The 19581-nt window shown below is 42.6% G+C and overlaps 1 protein-coding gene across 4 annotated transcripts in view; it reads right to left on the bottom strand.

Annotated features, from left to right (window-relative positions):
• EML6 (EMAP like 6) overlaps positions 1-19581 on the bottom strand; it is a 280239-nt gene that overhangs the window by 15557 nt on the left and 245101 nt on the right. Inside the window, exons 29-33 of one of the 4 annotated variants that reach the window (XM_055121945.1) lie at positions 8258-8336; positions 4546-4675; positions 2571-2669; positions 1946-1966; positions 1425-1598 (exon numbers count right to left, since the gene is read on the bottom strand). In XM_055121945.1, coding sequence (XP_054977920.1) covers positions 1425-1598; positions 1946-1966; positions 2571-2669; positions 4546-4675; positions 8258-8336 — 503 coding nt within the window. Of the gene's footprint in view, positions 1-1424; positions 1599-1945; positions 1967-2570; positions 2670-4545; positions 4676-8257; positions 8337-9282; positions 10520-19581 lie in introns of those variants that run through there. The other 3 variants (XM_004609215.2, XM_055121948.1, XM_055121946.1) reach the window with 3 other exon arrangements.

The following is a 19581-nucleotide window of genomic DNA, read 5'->3' as shown; positions in this document are numbered from 1 at the left end:
TCTTGGGAGCCTTTACAAATGTCCTGGTTCAACTCATTTCTCCCTTGGAACATGGGAAGGAGCCCACAGGAGAAAGAGAATTATCGATCAGCACAGGATCAGCACAGGTATGGCCAAGGGACACAAGGAAAATGGGAGGAAATGGGCTTGAACTTGAAAAGCAAGAAAATTTCTAGAGGCTGATCTGACTTCCACCCAAGGAAGCAGGAGCTCGTCCTGGTCTTGGCTACTGTGGAGAGTAGAGTTAGTACCAAACAGAACAGGGCTGTGAAGCAGGGGGCAGGCGCAGGCTGCCTTTAAACTGTTGAGGACCACATTCTTGGAAGTACAAAAGCAGAAGGTTGAAAGCAACCTGTCAGGAATGCATTGGGAGGAATTTCCCCAGAGGAAGGATGCTGACTGCAGGAAGAGTTCTCTGGTCCTTCCAACCCTGTGCAGCATTTAAAGATGCACCATTTCTCATCAGGGATTGACTGCACTTAATCAGTCACCTGGATCACAAGAAATGTACCTTATTTGGGGGTTGCTTATACACACTGTACTGATAAATGTGAAAATGGGGAAATACATGGCATCTGATGTGCATGTGTCATCACAAATGTCTGCAGGTCCTCAACCACTTTTTCTCATGTGATAGTTCAGAAGTGACCGAATCCTCCTTCCCACAGACCTCATCTCTCTATAGTCCCTGCTCACTGGCCCTTCCTGGGAAGGTGCTGAGATAATGGGACGGAAGTGCTGGAAGCCTGGACTAGATGTCTGACATCTCTGCCTGTGTCAGTCTCACAATGCCCCTTACACAAGCCACCCTCCTCTAGAAAACCCTCATTCATGTCCCAATTGGAACTTCAATTACTCTTGCTAGCCTGAAAATATACTCAAAGATTACACAACTTTGAATTGCAGATGAACCTAAATTTGATGACAGCCAGTGTATGTGTGTGTGTTTGTGTGTATGTGTAAGAAGTCCTGTACATTACATGTAAACCTTGTTTGGAAGAAAAATCCCCTTTAAAAAATTTAAAGCATAAAAACAAACAAAAAAGCCTGTGTCTGTGAGACTATGGTAGTAAAATCCACTGTAGTTGTTATAATATAATCAAGTAACAAGGCCTCAGTGGGATCCAGGGAGCAACCAGGAGGAAGTCAAGGATCAGGAACTGGTGGGATGAAAAGAAACAGGGGAAGCACCGTCTCTGTGCAAGGAGAATGGTAGCTAACATAGGGGCTCTTTCTTGATGTGCCCAGCCAGGGACCTCTGGCCAGCCCTCTTGTGCCACAGGGCCTCTGAAAAGGAGCACCTCTATGACCGTGAAACTCTGGTTTCTATTGACTGAGCATCATGGCCTCAAGCCATCTGTGGAGTGAGCTGGACCATGGCTCAAGCAAGCCTCAGGGAGCATCGGAGGGTGAGATTCCTTTACCTTCTTGCCAACGCCAAACGGTGATGGTGTGCTCAGGGTCCACTCCGACTGACACCAGGAGCTTCCCGGTTGCACTGAAGTTGATGTAATTTACTCCCTTTGAATGGAAGCACCTCAGCATGGAGAGGGTGTGCTTGGTCATGGCGTCCCAGATGTGGATGGATGGTGTGGTCCCTGGGTATCGGAGGCAAGACAGAGAACTAAGACGAAAGAACAGCGGAACCAAGGTAATGCGTATTTTCTACCTACCCTTTAAAGCAAGCATTTAGGAACATGATAATTACTGGGCATAAAAGACCTGACCTTGTTAGAGGCGGAGACAAGGGGAAGCATCTGCTGTTCTTTTAGAGGCAGAGACTGAGGGGCACTAATGCCCAGCACACACACTTGTGAGGAGTTCATACAAAGGAAACTGGTGGGGTCAATGATTCGTATCTGCAACTCAGATACAATCAGCAAACATGATACATGGAAATGATTTTGCTGTGTAAATAAACTACTCACGGATGGAACAGCCTTACCTGGGGTCTCCGTAATGTCACCTGCATTGGGTGGGCAATGGCAATGAGGAAGCGTCAAGGGAAAACAATAGCTAAAGTAAGTCATGTTTCTAATAGTGAAGCACTCAACAGCAGCATCAGAAAGTTTCAAATTAAATTTAAAAATGGACATGAGTTCAATGAAAGCAAGCAGGAAGGTATGTTTGTAAAAACCTCCTCCGCAATGACAAAGTTAAAAACAACAAACAACTTTTCACAAATGTGAATAGATTCACATTTGCCACTGGCAGTTTCCGGGGACACAGCGGGACAGGCATGCACGCTGCAATCTACCCTTGCCAAGTACAGACATCTGGGTTTGGAATGGGGGCTCTGCAGCTAATACCTCGAGTCTGAAAGTAATGTTATGACAAGGACACAGGGATGCAGTCCTTTGTTCATTCAGATTCTCAGACTATGGCCTGAGTTAACGCTCTCTGGATGGACCAACTCAGGTGATGCAGTTATATCCAGAGCTCAAAAAATAAATAATAACAGCAACCAAAAGGGGAATATGTTGGAACACCCCATCCCCACTTTCAATCACTGCTAATAAGACCTTGTTCCAGTGAGAAGCAGAAGCTCCATCCCACAGGATTCCCCCTACCTATCTGGCTGGTGGCCACAATGTTCCTGTACTTGGGGTGCTGATTCACTGTGAGGCAGAGAATGTCATCTGTGTGCTCCAGGTAGAAGCTCTGGCTCCCTAGGAGAGAGACATGACATGGTAAGGTGAGCACCTAAAGACACTTCTAGCTATCCCCAAAACTTCATGTGGAGTCTTTGGCATTGCCTTGTAGCAGTGCATGATTAAAGCCCCCCAATTCTCATTTTCAGAATTGTCCTTGAGTAAAGGTAGAAGAACGTTTTTCAAATTTACATATTTTGTTTCAGGTCTGGGAGAGAGGGGTGTTTGTTGTCTAGCATACACAAGCTCCAATTTTGAGTTCTTGGTGTGGCAGGGGTCCAGAGAACAGTCTAGAAGCAGATGCTCTCAGAGGCATCACATCTTTTTCCCCATACTCAGGATCATTGGCTTCTCAGTGCCCACCTTGGGGCTGGACAGAGCCTAGAGATTATATCATTCCACTGAGCACCACTGACTCATTGGGAAGGAAAGTCAGTGACAGAGGAAAATACTTAGGGAGTTTCTCTGGTCATCTTAGTTTATTAAAATGACAATCCACTTGGGCATTTGCATGGAACAGGTAATGGCTACACCCTAAAACTCAAAATCAATATATGTCTTAACAGTGAAAAAAGGGACAAGGAATGCCAATCATTTATGAGGGCAAATGGATTTGATGACAAAGGTCAAAGTGGCTGCTGTCCACCCAGCCCCCCATCCCAAGTGCTTGAGTACGGAGAGATGAACAATGACCATGACACTGAGATACAAGGAAATTACACACTGCTAATTTTAAAATATCTGGTGAGAAAATGTATAACAAATATTGATGTCTTCCTCTCCTCAAAGTCGCGTGTCATTATGTACTCAGTAATTCATTGTATTAAAAATCTGTACATTAAAAGCTATGTAGAATTGGAAAAGAACATAAATATTTTGGTGGGGGAGAGGCATTATTTTTAAAATAAGAAAAGATTAAAATGTTAACACATTTTCTGATTATAAGGATGTGGATATCTATAAATTTCATTTCTGAGTGCTTCCTTTTGTCCTTGAAATGTTCCTTTTAAAATATTTTTAAATTTGGGGGACACTCCAAGAGGGTCCAGCTTATTCTTGGCTCTGTGCTCCATAATCATGGCTGGTGGTGCTCAGAGGACCAGAAACGGTTTCAGGGACTAAAGCAGGATCAGTAGTGTGCAAGGCAAGCACTCAATCCCTGACCTATCTCTCTAGCCCACTATTTTAAAATTTAAAGATCATCTAGTTATGGGATATGCCTGGTATTTTTATTTTTTGGTTATTCTCATTCTTTTTTCTCTTTTATTATTATTCTTTTCATTCTTTTTCTAAAATAGCTAAATGATCAAAAAAATTTGAAAATCTGAACTGCTAGAAGCTCAATAACCACTAAAAATGAGTGACAAGGGATCAAGTGGATAGAGCATATGCCTTGCATGTGTGAAACCCTGGGTTCAATTCCTGGCATCACATGTACCACCACCCTAGTAATTCTGGGAGGTGGTCACCATGACAAAAGTAAAAAATTCCAAATAACCTATTTTAAAAAATTAATGAGATCACTTCCCTCATGCTTTGTTCATGATTACCACCTGGAAGGAATTTCTCTACATTCCACACTCCCTTTCTGGCTTCTCTCCAAACCTCTCAGCTTCCCAGGAGAGAAGAGAACATAAGGCCTCTCTTCGAGGGCCTCCCGAAAGATATTAAAGAGGGCTTTGATTCTGAATGTGGGCCTAAGCATTTGTAGGATTAAATGATACCAGTTTGGAATTGCTCTAAAAGGAGGAAAAGTGTTTAAGCTTTGGGGCCTCTGAAAAAATACATGAAAGTGTGAAACGAGAAGCCTGTCTTCAGAAGGTATTTTTGTTTCCTATGGAGAGATTTTCTGTGGAGAGGTTTCCTGTGGAGAGATTACCTGTGGAGAATTTACCTGTGGAGAGATTCTGAACCACACCAGCTGCTGCAGTGTGGAAGATAATGTCGGCACCATCATTCAGGTAGTGCAGGTTATTTCGACAGTCAAATCCTCTATAGCCAAATACATGGTCAAGAGCAAGCTCCTATATTCCCAAAAGGAAGAGCAGAGGAACAATCCTGTATTATGAAAAGTCCCGTTTCATGAGACAAACCGCCACTCACTAAAAGCCTTTTGCTCCTGATTAGCTGAGAAGAGAATGAAAGCCTTTTCTAAGCACTAAGAAAATCGGCATAGAATCTGAGAAACCTTCCTAAATTAAGTGGATTTACTCCCAATCACTCTTCAGGTGATCCAGAGTCCACCATGTGGACAGTGTCTAAGAGGTTCTCTGTTCGCTCCTGGCCTGAACTCTAGGGGAGCTGAGCTGGGGCTTAGATTTGCTCTGATCATTTCTCACATGCCCTATTTTACTGTTTTTCCTCTATATATCACAAATAAGTGTATCACTGTATCACTGTCATCACTATCATCCCGTTGCTCATCGATTTGCTCGAGCGGGCACCAGTAACGTCTCCATTGCGAGACTTGTTATTGTTTTTAGCATATCGAATACACCATGGATAGCTTGCTCTGCCATGCAGGCGAGATACTCTCCATAACTTGCCGGGCTCTCCGAGAGGAGCGGAGGAATCGAACCTGGGTTTTCTGCATGCAAGGCAAACGCCCTACACGCTGTGCTATAATATTTGTCCTTTACCTTTTGACTTATTTTTATTTACATGACACCCTCCAGTTCCATCCACATTGCACAAAACAGAAATATTTATTTTTTTCCCTTATAAGTTCATAATATTCCATTGTGCACATATACTTAAACTTTTTTATCCATTCATCTGTCATTGGACGTTTGAGTCATTTCCATGTGTTTTTTCAACAACCAGCTACTTTTATAGGTTTACAGTCTTTCTCTTCCCCTGTTTTGTCTTCTATGTCAGGGAGTAGTGGCTGATTCAGATCATTCATAATTCAGACACACACACACACACACACACACACACACACACACACACACACACCCCACCCCCCGTGATCTTTTCATCCAGGCTCTGGTTGATAAGATACAATACTTTTAAAATGTGTGTATGGGAACCAGAGCAATAATACAGTGGGTAGGGCACTTGCCTTGCATGTGGCCACAGCATCCCATATGGTCCCCCAAGCCTGCCAGGAGTAATCCCTAAGTACAGAGCCAGGAGTAAGTCCTGAGCACTGCCAAGTGTCCTTCTTCCCACAAAATGTGTTTACACTTTCTTTAGCATTCCTGTTTCTAGCTTTTCTGTTTACAAATTTCACCAACTGCAAACATTGGACTAACTCTCCTAATAATATTATTATTATAATAATGCATACTTATTTAAAAATACTGCCTTACATCCACTGCCTATATGTTGGTGCAATCTGTACAACTTGTTCATAAACTGGCTTGTCCAGAAAGTGCTTCTCCTCCTTTGACATTAGTGTCATGTCCACCTTTCAGTTATTTCCTACCTTCCTATGTGCTTCCCAGAAACCATATATATCATATGTGACCCCTGAGTCCTAGTGGGAAGCTGACTCAGGCTGGAAGTCAGATGTTTTTTTCCAGGAATTTAGAACTGGAGACACTGGTAGACTGTAGCACAGTAGCACTGTTGCACTGTTGTCCCATTGTTCATCGATTTGCTTGAGTAGGTACCAATAATGTCTCCATTGTGAGACTTGTTGCTACTGTTTTTGGCATATTGAATATCCCACGGGTAGCTTTCCAAGCTCTGCTATGTGGGCAGGATACTCTTGGTAGCTTGCTGGGCTCTCCAAGAGGGGCGGAGGAATCGAACCCAGGTCGGCTGCGTGCAAAGCAAATGCTCTATCCACTGTGCTATCGCTTTAGTCCTGCCACTGGTAAACTAGGCTGTTTAAATGAAAAGATGTAAACTTAGGTGCAGAATAGCACCAATAGTCTAACAAAGTCATTCCTGAAGTCTAGAGAGAGAGAGAAGAATGACTCACACATACCTATGAGGGCCAGCTAGGTAGGAAAAGTCATCCAGTTGGCTTATGATGGTTTCTTAGCTTCTGAATTCTGCCTTTCCTGAAGCTGTGTATTCTCCCTGTGTTGTATGCTCCATAATACAGCTTCCAGACAAAATCCCCCATTCCAATAAAAAGTTTGAAGATAGATGTTTCTGACCCAAATGAATTCCTGGTCTAGCTAATGTTTCCCAAATTAGATGACACTACCATCCCACCACCCTGGTGGTGGCCTCATATACAACTAGGGGGTATCTTGTTCATTTAAACAAGGTAGATTTCAGGAGGCACAGTTAGTCATTTTTTTCCTGAAAGTAGAGCAGTAGGTCAAATAAGCTATAAATTTGAGAATGTCTGGTCTAGTTGGAGAAACAAGTAAGAAGTCAGGGCAGAGGAGTATGTGCTATGGGAAAGGGTATGTGCATGGGGAAGGTTCTGAATGAAGTGTATGAAGAAAGACAGTGCCAGGGATGAGCATGGAAGACCTAGTATGGGGAGTGAACAGAGGTGGAAACAGTAGAAGGTACAAAAACACAGGGGCATAAAAGTTCAAGAAAACATCATAGACTGTTCAGTTGTTAGAGACCTGAGTTGCTATGGAGAGTCACTGCCGTAGGCAGCTACCGACTCAGGTTTTGGAACCATGAATCTGTACCCCACTGATAGTTAGTAAATGCCATGGTATTAAAGTTAGGGTGCGGCATGCAGCGTTGTATTCTTAGAGAACCACCTTCACGCATTAGGAGACACTCTGAAAACAGCAGGGTTATTGGAACGACTATCCTCAAGTACTAATAACTGAGTTCAAACTCTACTGACTGGCTGACGGGTCTTGGGCATGGAATCTGACAATTCACTGAACTTCTCAGAGCAAGTGTGCAAGCAGTAAAGATCTCTCTCTGTCTCTCTGTCTCTCTCTCCCCCCCCCCAGCATATACTCTCTCTCTCACTCATTTCTTATCTGTGAAAGGGATGCTGAGGGTAGAGCCTGAGTGACAACAGATCTAGGGAGAAGGAATCTGATGGGGAGTGTTCCACTTAGTACTGCTGAGATCCCAATAATGGGGCTGGGGAAATGTGACTGAGTAGATGTGATTCTGATCACTGGGGTTGGGATGAGAGGTCACAACGCTATATACCATGATCAATGAAAGAATCTTGTGCGACTTATCAAAGGTAACATCCACCAGGCCCATCTTTTTTTTTATTAGGTTTTTTTTTTTCTTTTTGGGTCACACCCAGCAATGCACAGGGGTTACTCTGGCTCATGTACTCAGGAATTACTCCCAGTGGTGCTCGGAGGACCATATGGGATGCTGGGAATCGAACCGGGTTGGCTGAATGCAGGGCAAATGCCCTACCCACTGTGCTATTACTCTAGCCCCTTAATATTAGGGTTTTTTTTTTGCAGTGAATCATCGTGAGATAAAGTTACAGACTTACAAGTTTTCATGCTTATGTTTCAGCCATACAATGATCGAGTGCCCATCCCTCCACCAGTGCCCATTTTTCACCACCAATGGTCCCAGCATCCCTCCCACTACCCCCACACTGTCCCCTTCACCCCACCCCACCTCTGTGGCAGGGCATTCCACCAGGCCCATCTTAAGACAGCCGTGATGGAAATAAGAGCAAAGCAGTCAAAACTCCTTACCTCAACCAGCTTCTTTTTTTTGGTAATATTATTCTTCTGGAGTTTCTCAGGCTGTGGAGCTGCTCTGCTGACAGGTGGTCTGGAAAACAGAAGAGTCAGAGCAAGTGTAATGTTGGACAGAGGTGTCAGAGGTGCTCCTCTGGGACCATGTACTGAGGCCAGGGTGGGTCCCCCACTCACAAGGCCCTCCACTGGGTTTCTCATGCCTTGCCACCCCCTACCCACTCCCACACCGCACACTATCTCAAGTGACAGGACAGGTCCCTCATGAACGGGGCCGCAGCTCACAAGCAGAGTGAGGCTGTCCCACAGCTAAGGCACTAGGGTCAGGACATCCTCCTTCTGGAGCCAGGAGGGCCAAAGGGGCCGATTTTAAAACTAAACAGGAGCCTGATTAGGAAGACGAAGAGGCTACACTCCTGAGCTCACTGGGCACTGTTCAGACAGGAACCTGCCAACTGGTTCAGAATTAAGTGGTCTAAGACCACATCACAATGTGAAGTGAGACTTGGGAAAGGGCCCTAAGACCATGTGCAAAGTGCCCAGGTTACTGTCACTACACCAAAGGGCCAGCAGGAAGCTAAGGGAGAAAACAGAAAGAATCCCCACTTCATTCTCATTTTCAGGGCTCCCTTAAGTCCACACTCCACTGTTAGCATCACACCAAAGGTGGCTTTTCTTGTCTTGGCTTCAGAGATGTGGCATCCAAATTGCATGAAGAGACTTTCTAGGGGGTCCTCCTCATGGGCTTTGAAGTGACTATCCCAACACTCAGAGATGGAAATGGGCTTCCCTTCATTCGGACTTCCTGGAGTTTAGGAAATGGTCTGGGCAGGGAGCCTGCAGGAGCGCCCACTGCATGTTCCATATCCACTAGTGATTGCTCTCGGGCTAAGCAAAGAGAAAGGATTACCTTGATCCCCTTGTAAGCAGCAAACAAAGCCAAGTGAGAAACTTAGTATAATTTAGAGCTGCATTAGTAACCACCTCATTCATGCACAAGCATTTTCCAAGTGAACAGACATTCCTGTGTGGCACAATCCATGCTTCCCAAGCATGCCAGCAAAGAACTAAAACAGAAATGAAAGAGTGCACCAGTTGACAAATCCAGAAAGCTCATACCCTGGCATCTCTGGGCAAACTCTGCACTAAATCGCCTACAGAATGGGGAGAAAAAGGAAGCCTTGTCGACGCTTCCCGCACACTCTCTGTGACTTTGCGAAGGTGCCTGGGAATGCTGCGGATTTCCGAGTGTGCTGGGGAGAAACGTCAGAAAAACAATAACATCCTCCTGGATGCTTTTGGGAATTGTGTATAATGGATGCTTTGTTTGCCAGTCAAGTTCAACTCATAATTTAGGCAACTAATTCCCAGTGTTTCTTGGTAGGGCAGCTTGCCTGCTGGAACGGCTTGCATTTTTTTGTGCTGGGGAAAAACAAGGTACCTTTATTTTCACAGAAACTCTTCAATCAAAACACGTTATGTAATCATAAGTGATAATTGGACCAAATGGCATTGTAATCAGCACCCAAGAATGGGCAGGGAACACGGCTCTGCCAAAAAGATGACACCCCCGGCTGACATCATTACCGCCAAATTGAGCAAATTTGGGAGGCCAGGGACATGCCAGTTCTCACAATTAGATGCTTCCTTCACGTTAATTATCACTTCCCAGGACATCTGCTCTTTCTTCTGTTTTAGTGGGACTTTCAAATGAAATCCGTTGGTTTCTTCTTCCACCTAAGGATGTTCAAGTGTATGACAAAAGCAAGCTAATGCCTGAGAAGGGAGCAAGAGGCCACTGGGACGAGAGCATGGTTCAAAGGCGAAGTCAGAGATTAGACACAGGGCTCATATTCAGGGCACACACATGTTGTATAATATGCTACATATTATACAGTGTCTATAGAGTATGCATACAGGCACAAACACCGTGTATTTATATATACACGAGACTGTATATATATACACGTAGAGGCAATTCGATGCTTTCTTCACCTTGATTTTTCAGTTAAAAACGGAAAAGTAAAGCAATCTCAGAATGTTTCTTTCTTATTTCACAAGCATATGTTTACATCTGTATTGCTTCAGAACTGAAGTTGAGGGGGCAAAAGGAAGAAACCTGCATTGTGGCAAATTTAGCGGGTTATGAGTATAGACCCTTCATGGCCGCGGGTTCTGCATGAACAATTAGTACTGAATGCTCAACCAACACCTGGGCTTTTGCAGGGTGCTGGAAATACTTACTTGACAATTCCCTGCCTCCAAAGGAAAGCAAGTTAAAACATAATACAAGTATTAAAGGCTTCTATAAACAGTGGTGGTAATATAAGACATGGGAGGGACCGCCCGAAATTTCAAACAGCCAAATGCTGGAGCTTTAGCATTTTTCAGTAGATCTAAATCCTCCTGGATTCAGATTACAATAGAAATGTGACTATGAAAAGCTCTGCTGAGGTGGAAAAGAGTGCATGAGAACATTCACTCACTTTTCAGTCCAATAAACATTAGTTTGGTTGCTCCGCCTGGGACAGGCTAGCAGAGTAAGGAAGGTGGAACACAGCTGAGAACCATCAGAAAGAGGCAGAAAGGGTCAGAGCTGGGCTAGGGTGGGGGTGGGAGTGGAAGTGGGAGCAGCAGAGACACAAAGGGACCCAAAGAGGGTGGGGACAAGAGAGCCTTTGAAGTCACTCAGGAAAATAGAGGAGAAAAGACTTCCAGTGGGCAAGAGATTTAAGAGAGAGCCTGGCACGAGAGCAAACAAACTGGGTAATCAGGAAAGAGGAAGGCGGATGGGCTTGAGCTGGAAAAGACCAGGCAAGAAGCTCTGTGTGTGTGTGTGTGTGTGTGTGTGTGTGTGTGTGTGTGTTGTGTGTGGGAGGAACAGAAAGCCAAGGAGAGACCCATGAACTCAGGCATAAAGCCTGGTGTTCAGGAACAAGGTAGCCCTATTCTTGCCCAGTGCTAGGGGGGCAGGCTGCTGGAGGTCCACCTCCACCCAGAGGAATGAAAACTGCCATGTACTTCAAGTCCCCGGTAGAAATAGCATATTCAATGGGAAGGTAAGGGCCATGGGAAAATAAACCCTACCGTAGTCCTGCCACCCAGCACCTGGGATGTTCGAAAGTTTAGACTCACCTGAAGATGTGAGAAGCGTTGCCCCAATACAGGCTCCCATCCCACAAAGACCCCTAAGAGAAGCTGAAGCCTAGCAGTCACCTTGCCTCGCCCCTTCCCCAAGCACTGAGCTGGTGGTAAGAGGGATGCAATATGACCTAAAAGGCCTATGAGAGGGTTTCCAGCTTTCAGGGAACATTGGAAACAACCCATTGGGTTATCGAAGTCAAGTACAATTCAAGAGGAGCCGAGGTGAGCCCAACTGAACAAGGCTGGGGCAGCTGGTGAGAAACAAAGTGATCCCAAGCCGCTCTATAAAGAGGGGCATGAGTCTAGATAAACTGAGCTTACGTTTAGCCAAGAAAGGCAAGTCTTGAATTGTTAAGTATTATTAGTCAGACAAAGTTCAAAGTGGCTTGGGAGGAATGTAGGTTTATTCAGATTCCAAAGTGTGCTATAAAATGTTCCAGGAGATTTCCAAATATCTTGGAATCTCACATACTCTTGATCCTGATTTTCGGTGGGGAACCATGAGATTATCTGAGCATTATTGTATTATAGTCTGCCTTTGAGTTTTATCACCCCAGGAATGTTCTTTAGGGACTCAGAACCTCTTGATACCCAGATAAGGTTGTGTTTGCATGTGTGCATTTCTTCTGGGGAAAGGAGGCATGCTTAATCAAATTTTGAAAGATTACTCTGATGTCATATAGAAATCTGGAGAGTGAGTGTCACTGCTCTAAGCTTATAAAGTTCCCAAAGCCCTGTGGCACTTGACTGTCAAAACAAAGAAAATTGGATTTTGTCCAATATATTCTATGTTTTTCAAAATCATCTTCAGAATTTCTTAGTGATGAAGAGTTGAAAGGAGTCCAGAAGTTCAGTAGAATTCCCCAAGAGAAACCTACCATCCTCAAACTGTTCTTGACTAAATAATGTTTATTAAATAAAAGAACTCATTAAAAAAAAGTAATGGGGTTATGGTGCCGCCAACAGGTCAACATGTACCTGCAGAGTGAGTGCATCAGCAGCCTGATGGTGCCTTCAGGCTTCCTGATACCCCAAAATTGATGCTGTGCCTTTGTCCGGACCCCAACAACTTGGGACCAAGTTTACCAAGAAATTAAATGGCCAAAAGTTGGGTATGTGGGAGCCATGCCCACAAACCACCTCCGGCTCAGCTATACAAGCTCATTTACTGGCCTTGCTTCAGAAATCCATAAATCTCAAAAGAGATCAAAAGCCAGAGACAACAGCAGCGGGTCCCAGAAGACACCACAGAGCCAGAGATCTCTCTGCGTCCCATGCCAAGTCAATTTCACTGGGGCACCCCAGATGGAGCAGGTAAAATCTCCACAGCTACTCCAGATGGAATCTTGGTGACCAAGAGCTTCTGCAAGCAAGGCCCAGGTATGCAGGTTCCAGGACTAAATCTCCATGTTGTATGGTGGCAGAGGCGCCGGGCTGTCCCTCCTCAGCTCCCTGCCCACTCTTCAACCTAGCTGTCACACCCACAATGTGCCTCTGGGTGCCATCTTAGTGCACCAACAGCCCTGGTCCAGAGTCACCCAACTGAGCTTCAAAATGGATTAGTGCTCTACAGAAATGTCTCTGGAACCCAACAATTTACAATCTAGGATTCCAGAAGCGGGCAGCCACAGCACTCATAATATTCAAAATGAGCAATGGACAATAAATGATCTAGCAACTTCCCCTGGCAGACAGGCTTGAATGGTGGTGGGAAAATTTGAGCAAAGCATAATACCCACTAACTGGAGGTACAAGCTTGCAGTGACTCAACTTATGGCAGAAATTTCTCTGGACTTAATTATTGAAATACCAGAAATCTAAAACCATATGGCCGCGACCTCATATACTCTTCATTCTCAGCAATGGAAAACAAATTATCAAATGATGCCTTTTCAGCAAGTTTGATTGTTGGGGGAAAATTCCAAATAAGAATAGTGAGTTTTCTGTTGAAATATTGAATGTAATCAAAGTATAGAGAGAGTAAAGTGAAAATCATTAGCCATACAGGTGGGGTGGGAAGATGGGAGTATATACTGGGGTTCTTGGTGGTAGAACATGTGCACTGGTGAAGGGATGGGGGTTTGATCATTGTATGACTGAAACTTAAACCGAAAGACTTTGTAACTTTTTTCATGGTGATTCAATAAAAAAAGAAGAAGAAAAGAAAAAAACATAATACCCAAAAGTAGAGAGAGAGTATTGGGGAAATTGCCTGCCATGGAGGCAAGGTGAGGACTGGGGGGTGGAGGGGATATATACTGGGGACACTGGTGGTGAAAATTGTGCTTTGGTGGAGGGATGGGTGTTTGATCATTATACAGCTGAGTCTTGAATATGAAAGCTTTGTAACTGTATCTTACAGTGATTCAATAAAAAAATAAAAAGTAACGTGGAGTTCATGCCCAATTCAATCAGCTTAATCAATGGCTGAATAAATAACAGTCCTACATTAAAAAATAAAATGGGGAAAAAAGTAAAATACCAAAACCATAAAGGTAGGAAAGACAAACAAAACATAAACTCTGGCATTTACCTTACAGTAGAATATGGATGATGTAGGAAAGCTCAACAAATTTAAATAAAACCTCAGGCTAAATGAAAAAATAAGTTAAAAAAATTTAAAGTAATGATGTAATTTGAGACTTGGCTAACTAGGTGAATATCAGATTACCTGCCTCTCACCCCAATTGAGGGCATAAAGAATATGTTGGACTAGGTTTGATCCCTGGTGTCTCAGAGGGTCTTTTGAGCCTGCCAGGAGTGATCCCTGAGTGCAGAGCCAGGAGTAATCCCTGAGCATCCCGGGTGTGGTTCAAAAGCAAAGACAAAAACAAAAAGAATATGTTGAACAGGAACCCTAAGTAAAGATAAACAGACCATTGACAAGGCCACTACAATTATCCGAGGGAGGGATGATGAAGTCCTTGTCTAGATCGGTGCTTGTGGTAAAATAAATAAATGAGTATCACCAAAAAATCTGGTGGCAAAACTTACATGAAAGACTTTGTAATTAATTGGCTTTAGGGTATGAAGGAAAAACAGTTCAAGTGGAATACTAACTTTTTGCTTGGGCATTTAAATAGATGGTGGCAATATTGAGAAAAGAGTGAATCTAGCCCAAAAGGAATTAAGAATTGGAAGGAATCGAGAGTTAGTGGAAATTAAGAATTAGACTCAACATTAAGTTTTGCAAACTCCTTTGGGCATGGCTTGTTGGCAACGAAAAGAGTTTTTCATTTACTCTTATCCTTTCCTTCCTCAAAAGCCCACAGAAGATAGCAATAGAGGCAAAAATTGTAATCAAGAATATTTCCTTTGACTTACAGAACAGATTCATTTGATATGCTTCAGAAAACCAGGTAAAAACAGAATTTATGTTATGACTACCAGTATGTAACCCATTCTTTTTTTTTTTTTTAAAAAAGGACTTCCCCATTTTTCCCCATATAAGTAGTTTCTAATGATGATGGTTTGCTAAGAAATGAATCTATCACTTTCCAAACTGCTGACCTACTACTTTAATGAAGCTTTTCATCTACCTCTCACTCTACCTCTCCATTGACTGACCCTATTAAGCAGCAATGTTAGTGGACCTCCACAGTTACAAAAAGATATTGACAGGGAGAGATAATTTCCATTTTGGCATGTAAAGCTTTTGCATCTGTGCAGTGGCTATAACAACTTCATGTTCAACTTAAAGATAAATCTGAGTGCAATATATGAGGTTAATCAAAAGGTATAGATAAATAATTTTAAAAAGGATAACCAAAGGTGTAACTTTGGGGGGGGCAGGTGTTTGAGGGGCACACCCAGCAATGCTCAGAGCTTACTCATAGCTCTGTGCTCAGGGACTACTCTGGAAGCATTTGGGGAAACATAAGAAGTGCTGGGGATTGAACCTGGGTCATATGTGTGAAAGGTGAATGCCATATCCACTATACCATCACTCCAGCCCCAGGATAAAATGAAGTTCTAAGGACCTATAGTATTTGAAGTCCTAGAAGAAATAAAGACAGAACTCTAAGAAGAAAGGGTCAGAGAATTAGGGGGAGGGTCAAGAGATGTTTTCAAAAAGATCAGTGAGAGAATGTCTTCCTTCAGTTGTCCTGTTGAACATAGAAGCCACAGACAACACATGCAACCATTGAGCACCTGAACTATGGGAAGCCCAAATTAAGATGCACTAAAACTGTAAAATATATACAGATTTTGAAGATATAGTAAAAGATAATTTTTAAAGGAATGAATATTAGTAAAGTTGTAAATATATTGTATTAAAATACATTACTAAAATTATTCCATTATGGAATATTAATTATAAAATTATTCCATAATCCATTATATTAATGGATTAATTACATTAATTTCTTAATATATTTAAACCTTTCATTAATGTTGCTATAAGAAAAAGTTGCATTTGTGGCTCATCACATTTCTATTGGACAACATTATTCTAAAAAATCATTCTAATGTTATTCTAGAATACTTGTATCTCCTTTTTGCCCAAGAAATGTAAATGCAACTGAGATAGGTATGCAAATAAAATATTAATCATAATTGTAGGATATTATTGGTTTGTCCTTTCTCCCTTGCCACAAAGAGTTTAGGTTTATCTGGTAATAATCTCTAAACATTTTAAGATAACATTGGTATGTCCTATTCCCCTTGCCACAGGAAGCTTAGGTTTATCACAGTGTTCCTGAGATACTTCCATTCCACTGCATTTATCTGTAAACTCCTCTCTATGTTATATTCTCCAACCGGTCTATCACCTTTTCCCCCTAATCAGACTCTGTTAACTTATAAGGTCAGATTCTCAGAAATCTATGATTTTATATGTATGAGTGAAATATTATCTTTCTCCTCTCTTTATGTCTTTTGAATAGTTTACTTTAAAGCAATGTCCTTTTTGTATAGACACAGAAAGACAATCAATATTGTCTTTCTTTATTAAAAGAATATTTAATGGCTTTGAATATTATTGGGATTAAATTATTGGGATTTAATTGGCTTTGAATATTATTCATTTCCAGGCATCTGCTTTATCAAGTTAAGCCTCAGTTGCCCTTAGTTCCTAGCACCCCAAAAGCGGGGCCCCAATGAGGGACTGAAAGGACCCAGGGAAAGCTGTGAGCTTGATATGGGCCAGGCCAAAGCACATGATTCTTAACTATAAGTTAAGAGCTTGATCATGAACAAATGTTGTTATGATCCAAAAGTAACAATGAGACAAGGACCCTGCTAGGAATAGGAAAGACTAATCTGGCCTGAGCACTGTAGTCTGAGATCTCGATGACCCCAGGAGAGCAATTCTATAAGCTTAATGTATCTCTTATTGTGTCCATACAAAATAATTAATATTATGAATGCTTATATGTTTATTGGACAAGGAGAGGAGAAGCACACCCACGGGGTTCCGCTCTTGGGCGAATGTCCTACTGAAAAAGAACCTGTCCTAGAAGAAGCATCCCCTGAGGGAAAGAACTTTACCCCTATTGATTGTGACCACACCTATGTGTAAGACCCAACCCCTCATGCTTGGGGATTTAACGAGGCTGTAAGAGTGGGCTGGGGGGCCAGATCCAGGGGATCCAGATCCTGATCGAGAGCGAGAAGGAGACTGAAGTAGCATGGGGGAGGAAGAAGCTGGAGGAGAATCAGAGGAGAATGGAGATCGGAATGGAATAAACTGCAACCGAGACCAACCAGCCTGGCCCTCGTTCCTTCCTTCACCTGCCCTTTGTCATTGACCTCCCCGGGTAGGGGAAGCGGTGTGAGACTACGGAATGCGGGCATCAGGGGAGAGATAGAGCCCCGCTGCCCCCCCCTTTGTGTTTACACAATAATAAGCTATAAAGAAATTTATTTAAAACAAACTTAAAATAAATTTTCATCTGGGGTTCCAGCTTAAGAAATTAGGCTTTAGAAGAATTAAGTGCTTCATTTTAGCAAGACTAAGACAGAGAAGTGAATTAGATTTGGGAATTATAACTCCGTATTTTGGCAGAATAACAGTGAAGGCACAAGACAGATGAAAGGGCTAAATAAAGAGAAAAAATGGTGATGCTGGATAAGAGGGTGAAAAGCGTGAGACAATGAGAGCATAATTCTATGTATAAGATCATCCAAAGGGTCTGTTTCATGTTTTCCTGAGAGCCATGTGGGTATGGATAAAGACCCATATGTGTTTCTCGGATGAAGGCATGGAACAAGTCATGGAGGAGACAAAGGGGACACAGGAGTCAAGAAAGATGAAGAGAAGACTCCTATAGATGGGAGATGAGGTCGATGTGAACTAAGGGGCCCACCTTAATTAGGATGGATGATAGTCAACTGAAAATAGAAGGGAATAGGTGAAAGACTTACACAGGATAAAGAATGGGAAGGCAGAGAGAAGAAAAAGATGAAGTTCATGCCCAGTGGCTTCTGTTTCCTTAGTGAATGAGGACAAACAAGACATCTTCCAAGAGTGGAAGGGAAGGTCTGAGTGCGAGGCAACATCAGTCTGATAGTAAGGAGGCAGTAGGGAAGCTCACTGAAGACAAGAGTGGAAATGTGAGAGCAGTGAAGGGAAACCAAGTGAATATGGTCTTTGGTGAGGGCAATTTGCAGCAATGTGCTTTCATAGTCAAAGGAGAGGGAGGGAGGTACAAACAACACTGGTGTGAAGAGCCAGTCAGGCAGACTAGTGGAGTGGTATTTAGGATTTAGAGGGAGAAAGGTGAGTTCAAGAGGTAGTTGATAAATCTGGATAAAATGGAGCTATCTCAGACATGGATGTTAATGAGGATGAAGATCAGGTTACTGAAAATGAGAAGTCTAGAGGAGAGAAAGCTAAGTTAGAGGTGTTGAGGACTCAGAGCATGACCCAGTTGGCCATTAGCCAAACTTCACAGTGACAAAAAAACTGATAAAATGATGGGAACAAAGAGGAAAATGGCAGAATGTAAAGTAAACATCAAAGGAACACAGTAGGGCTGCTTAAAGAGCACACTGATATCCTTTACACACCCCAAAGTACACTGATCCTCTATAGCCGACACCTTCATAGAGGAGCCTGATTATGTCCTGTGTCTGCAAATACCTCAGCAGTTATTGCATCATGACCACACAACAGTAGAAAAGAGGACAAAAGGGAGAATCATTGCTCTGATAGCATCTAATCTCACCAACTAGAGGATCTAAAAGATGTTGAGAGACTTGATTAAATGAATTGGATCCAGCTGTTCTAAGTACTATTTCCTTCAGAAAGAAAAATGTTTGCCACTCTGTGATCTCCACAAGAGAGTGGGTTTGAATGAACTAATAGCTACCCAAGGAATATGATTTCCCAGATGTACTAATTTTTTAAGAACAATTTTATAGCATTTTATAAGATTTTAATGTTTTAGTCTTTGTGATAAGAAGTGAGCAACCTATTCTTTAACAAATGCCTGGTTCAGTTCCTAAAATTATCAGTTACATAGAAGTCCTACTTTTGCTTCAAGCACTACAGAAAATGAAGGTTAAGCAAGGAACATCATCTATGAAGGGTAGCATTAAATTCTCTTTTAAAAAATGAACTGACTGTGAAGTTAGTGAAGTCAGATAGTAAACAAAAAGCCTTTGAAATGATTAGTTTTATCATTTTGGGGTTTAATATTATAATGTTTCTTCCATCCAATTAAAGAACAGGAACTGGGGCCAGAGAGATAGTACTGAGGGTAGGATGCTTGCCTTGCATGTGACCAAGTTGGGTTCAGTCCCCAACATCCCATATGGTCCCCTGAGCATCACCTCCCTCTATGTCCCTCTGAGTGCAGAGCCAGGAGTAACCCCTGAGTATCACAGGTGTGACCCATAAATAAAACAAAAGAACAGAAACTTTGCTAACTTTTCCCTTCCCAGAGCACCTATTTACCTAGAATTGTCATTGAATTAAATGTTTGCCATGCTCCCTCCAACAGTGCACAATCTTTCCCCTAGAGTGAGGGTTGAGCTTCATTCACATGCAACAAACACGTGACTTAAGGTCTCTGTGCTGTCTTAGGCTCTTAAAGGTCACTGCACTATCTCAAATGGAGTGGGAATAAAGAGTCAAAAGCACCTCCTCATTTATTGGACCAAGTTTCAAGAGAAGATGAAAGGTATCAGTATGGTAAATTCAGCAGAACTTGCAAGTTAGATTGTAAATTCTT

This window comes from Sorex araneus, chromosome X (genome assembly GCF_027595985.1).
Source record: "Sorex araneus isolate mSorAra2 chromosome X, mSorAra2.pri, whole genome shotgun sequence".
Lineage (NCBI taxonomy): Eukaryota > Metazoa > Chordata > Mammalia > Eulipotyphla > Soricidae > Sorex > Sorex araneus.
This window is presented reverse-complemented; position numbering and strand designations above follow the sequence as displayed.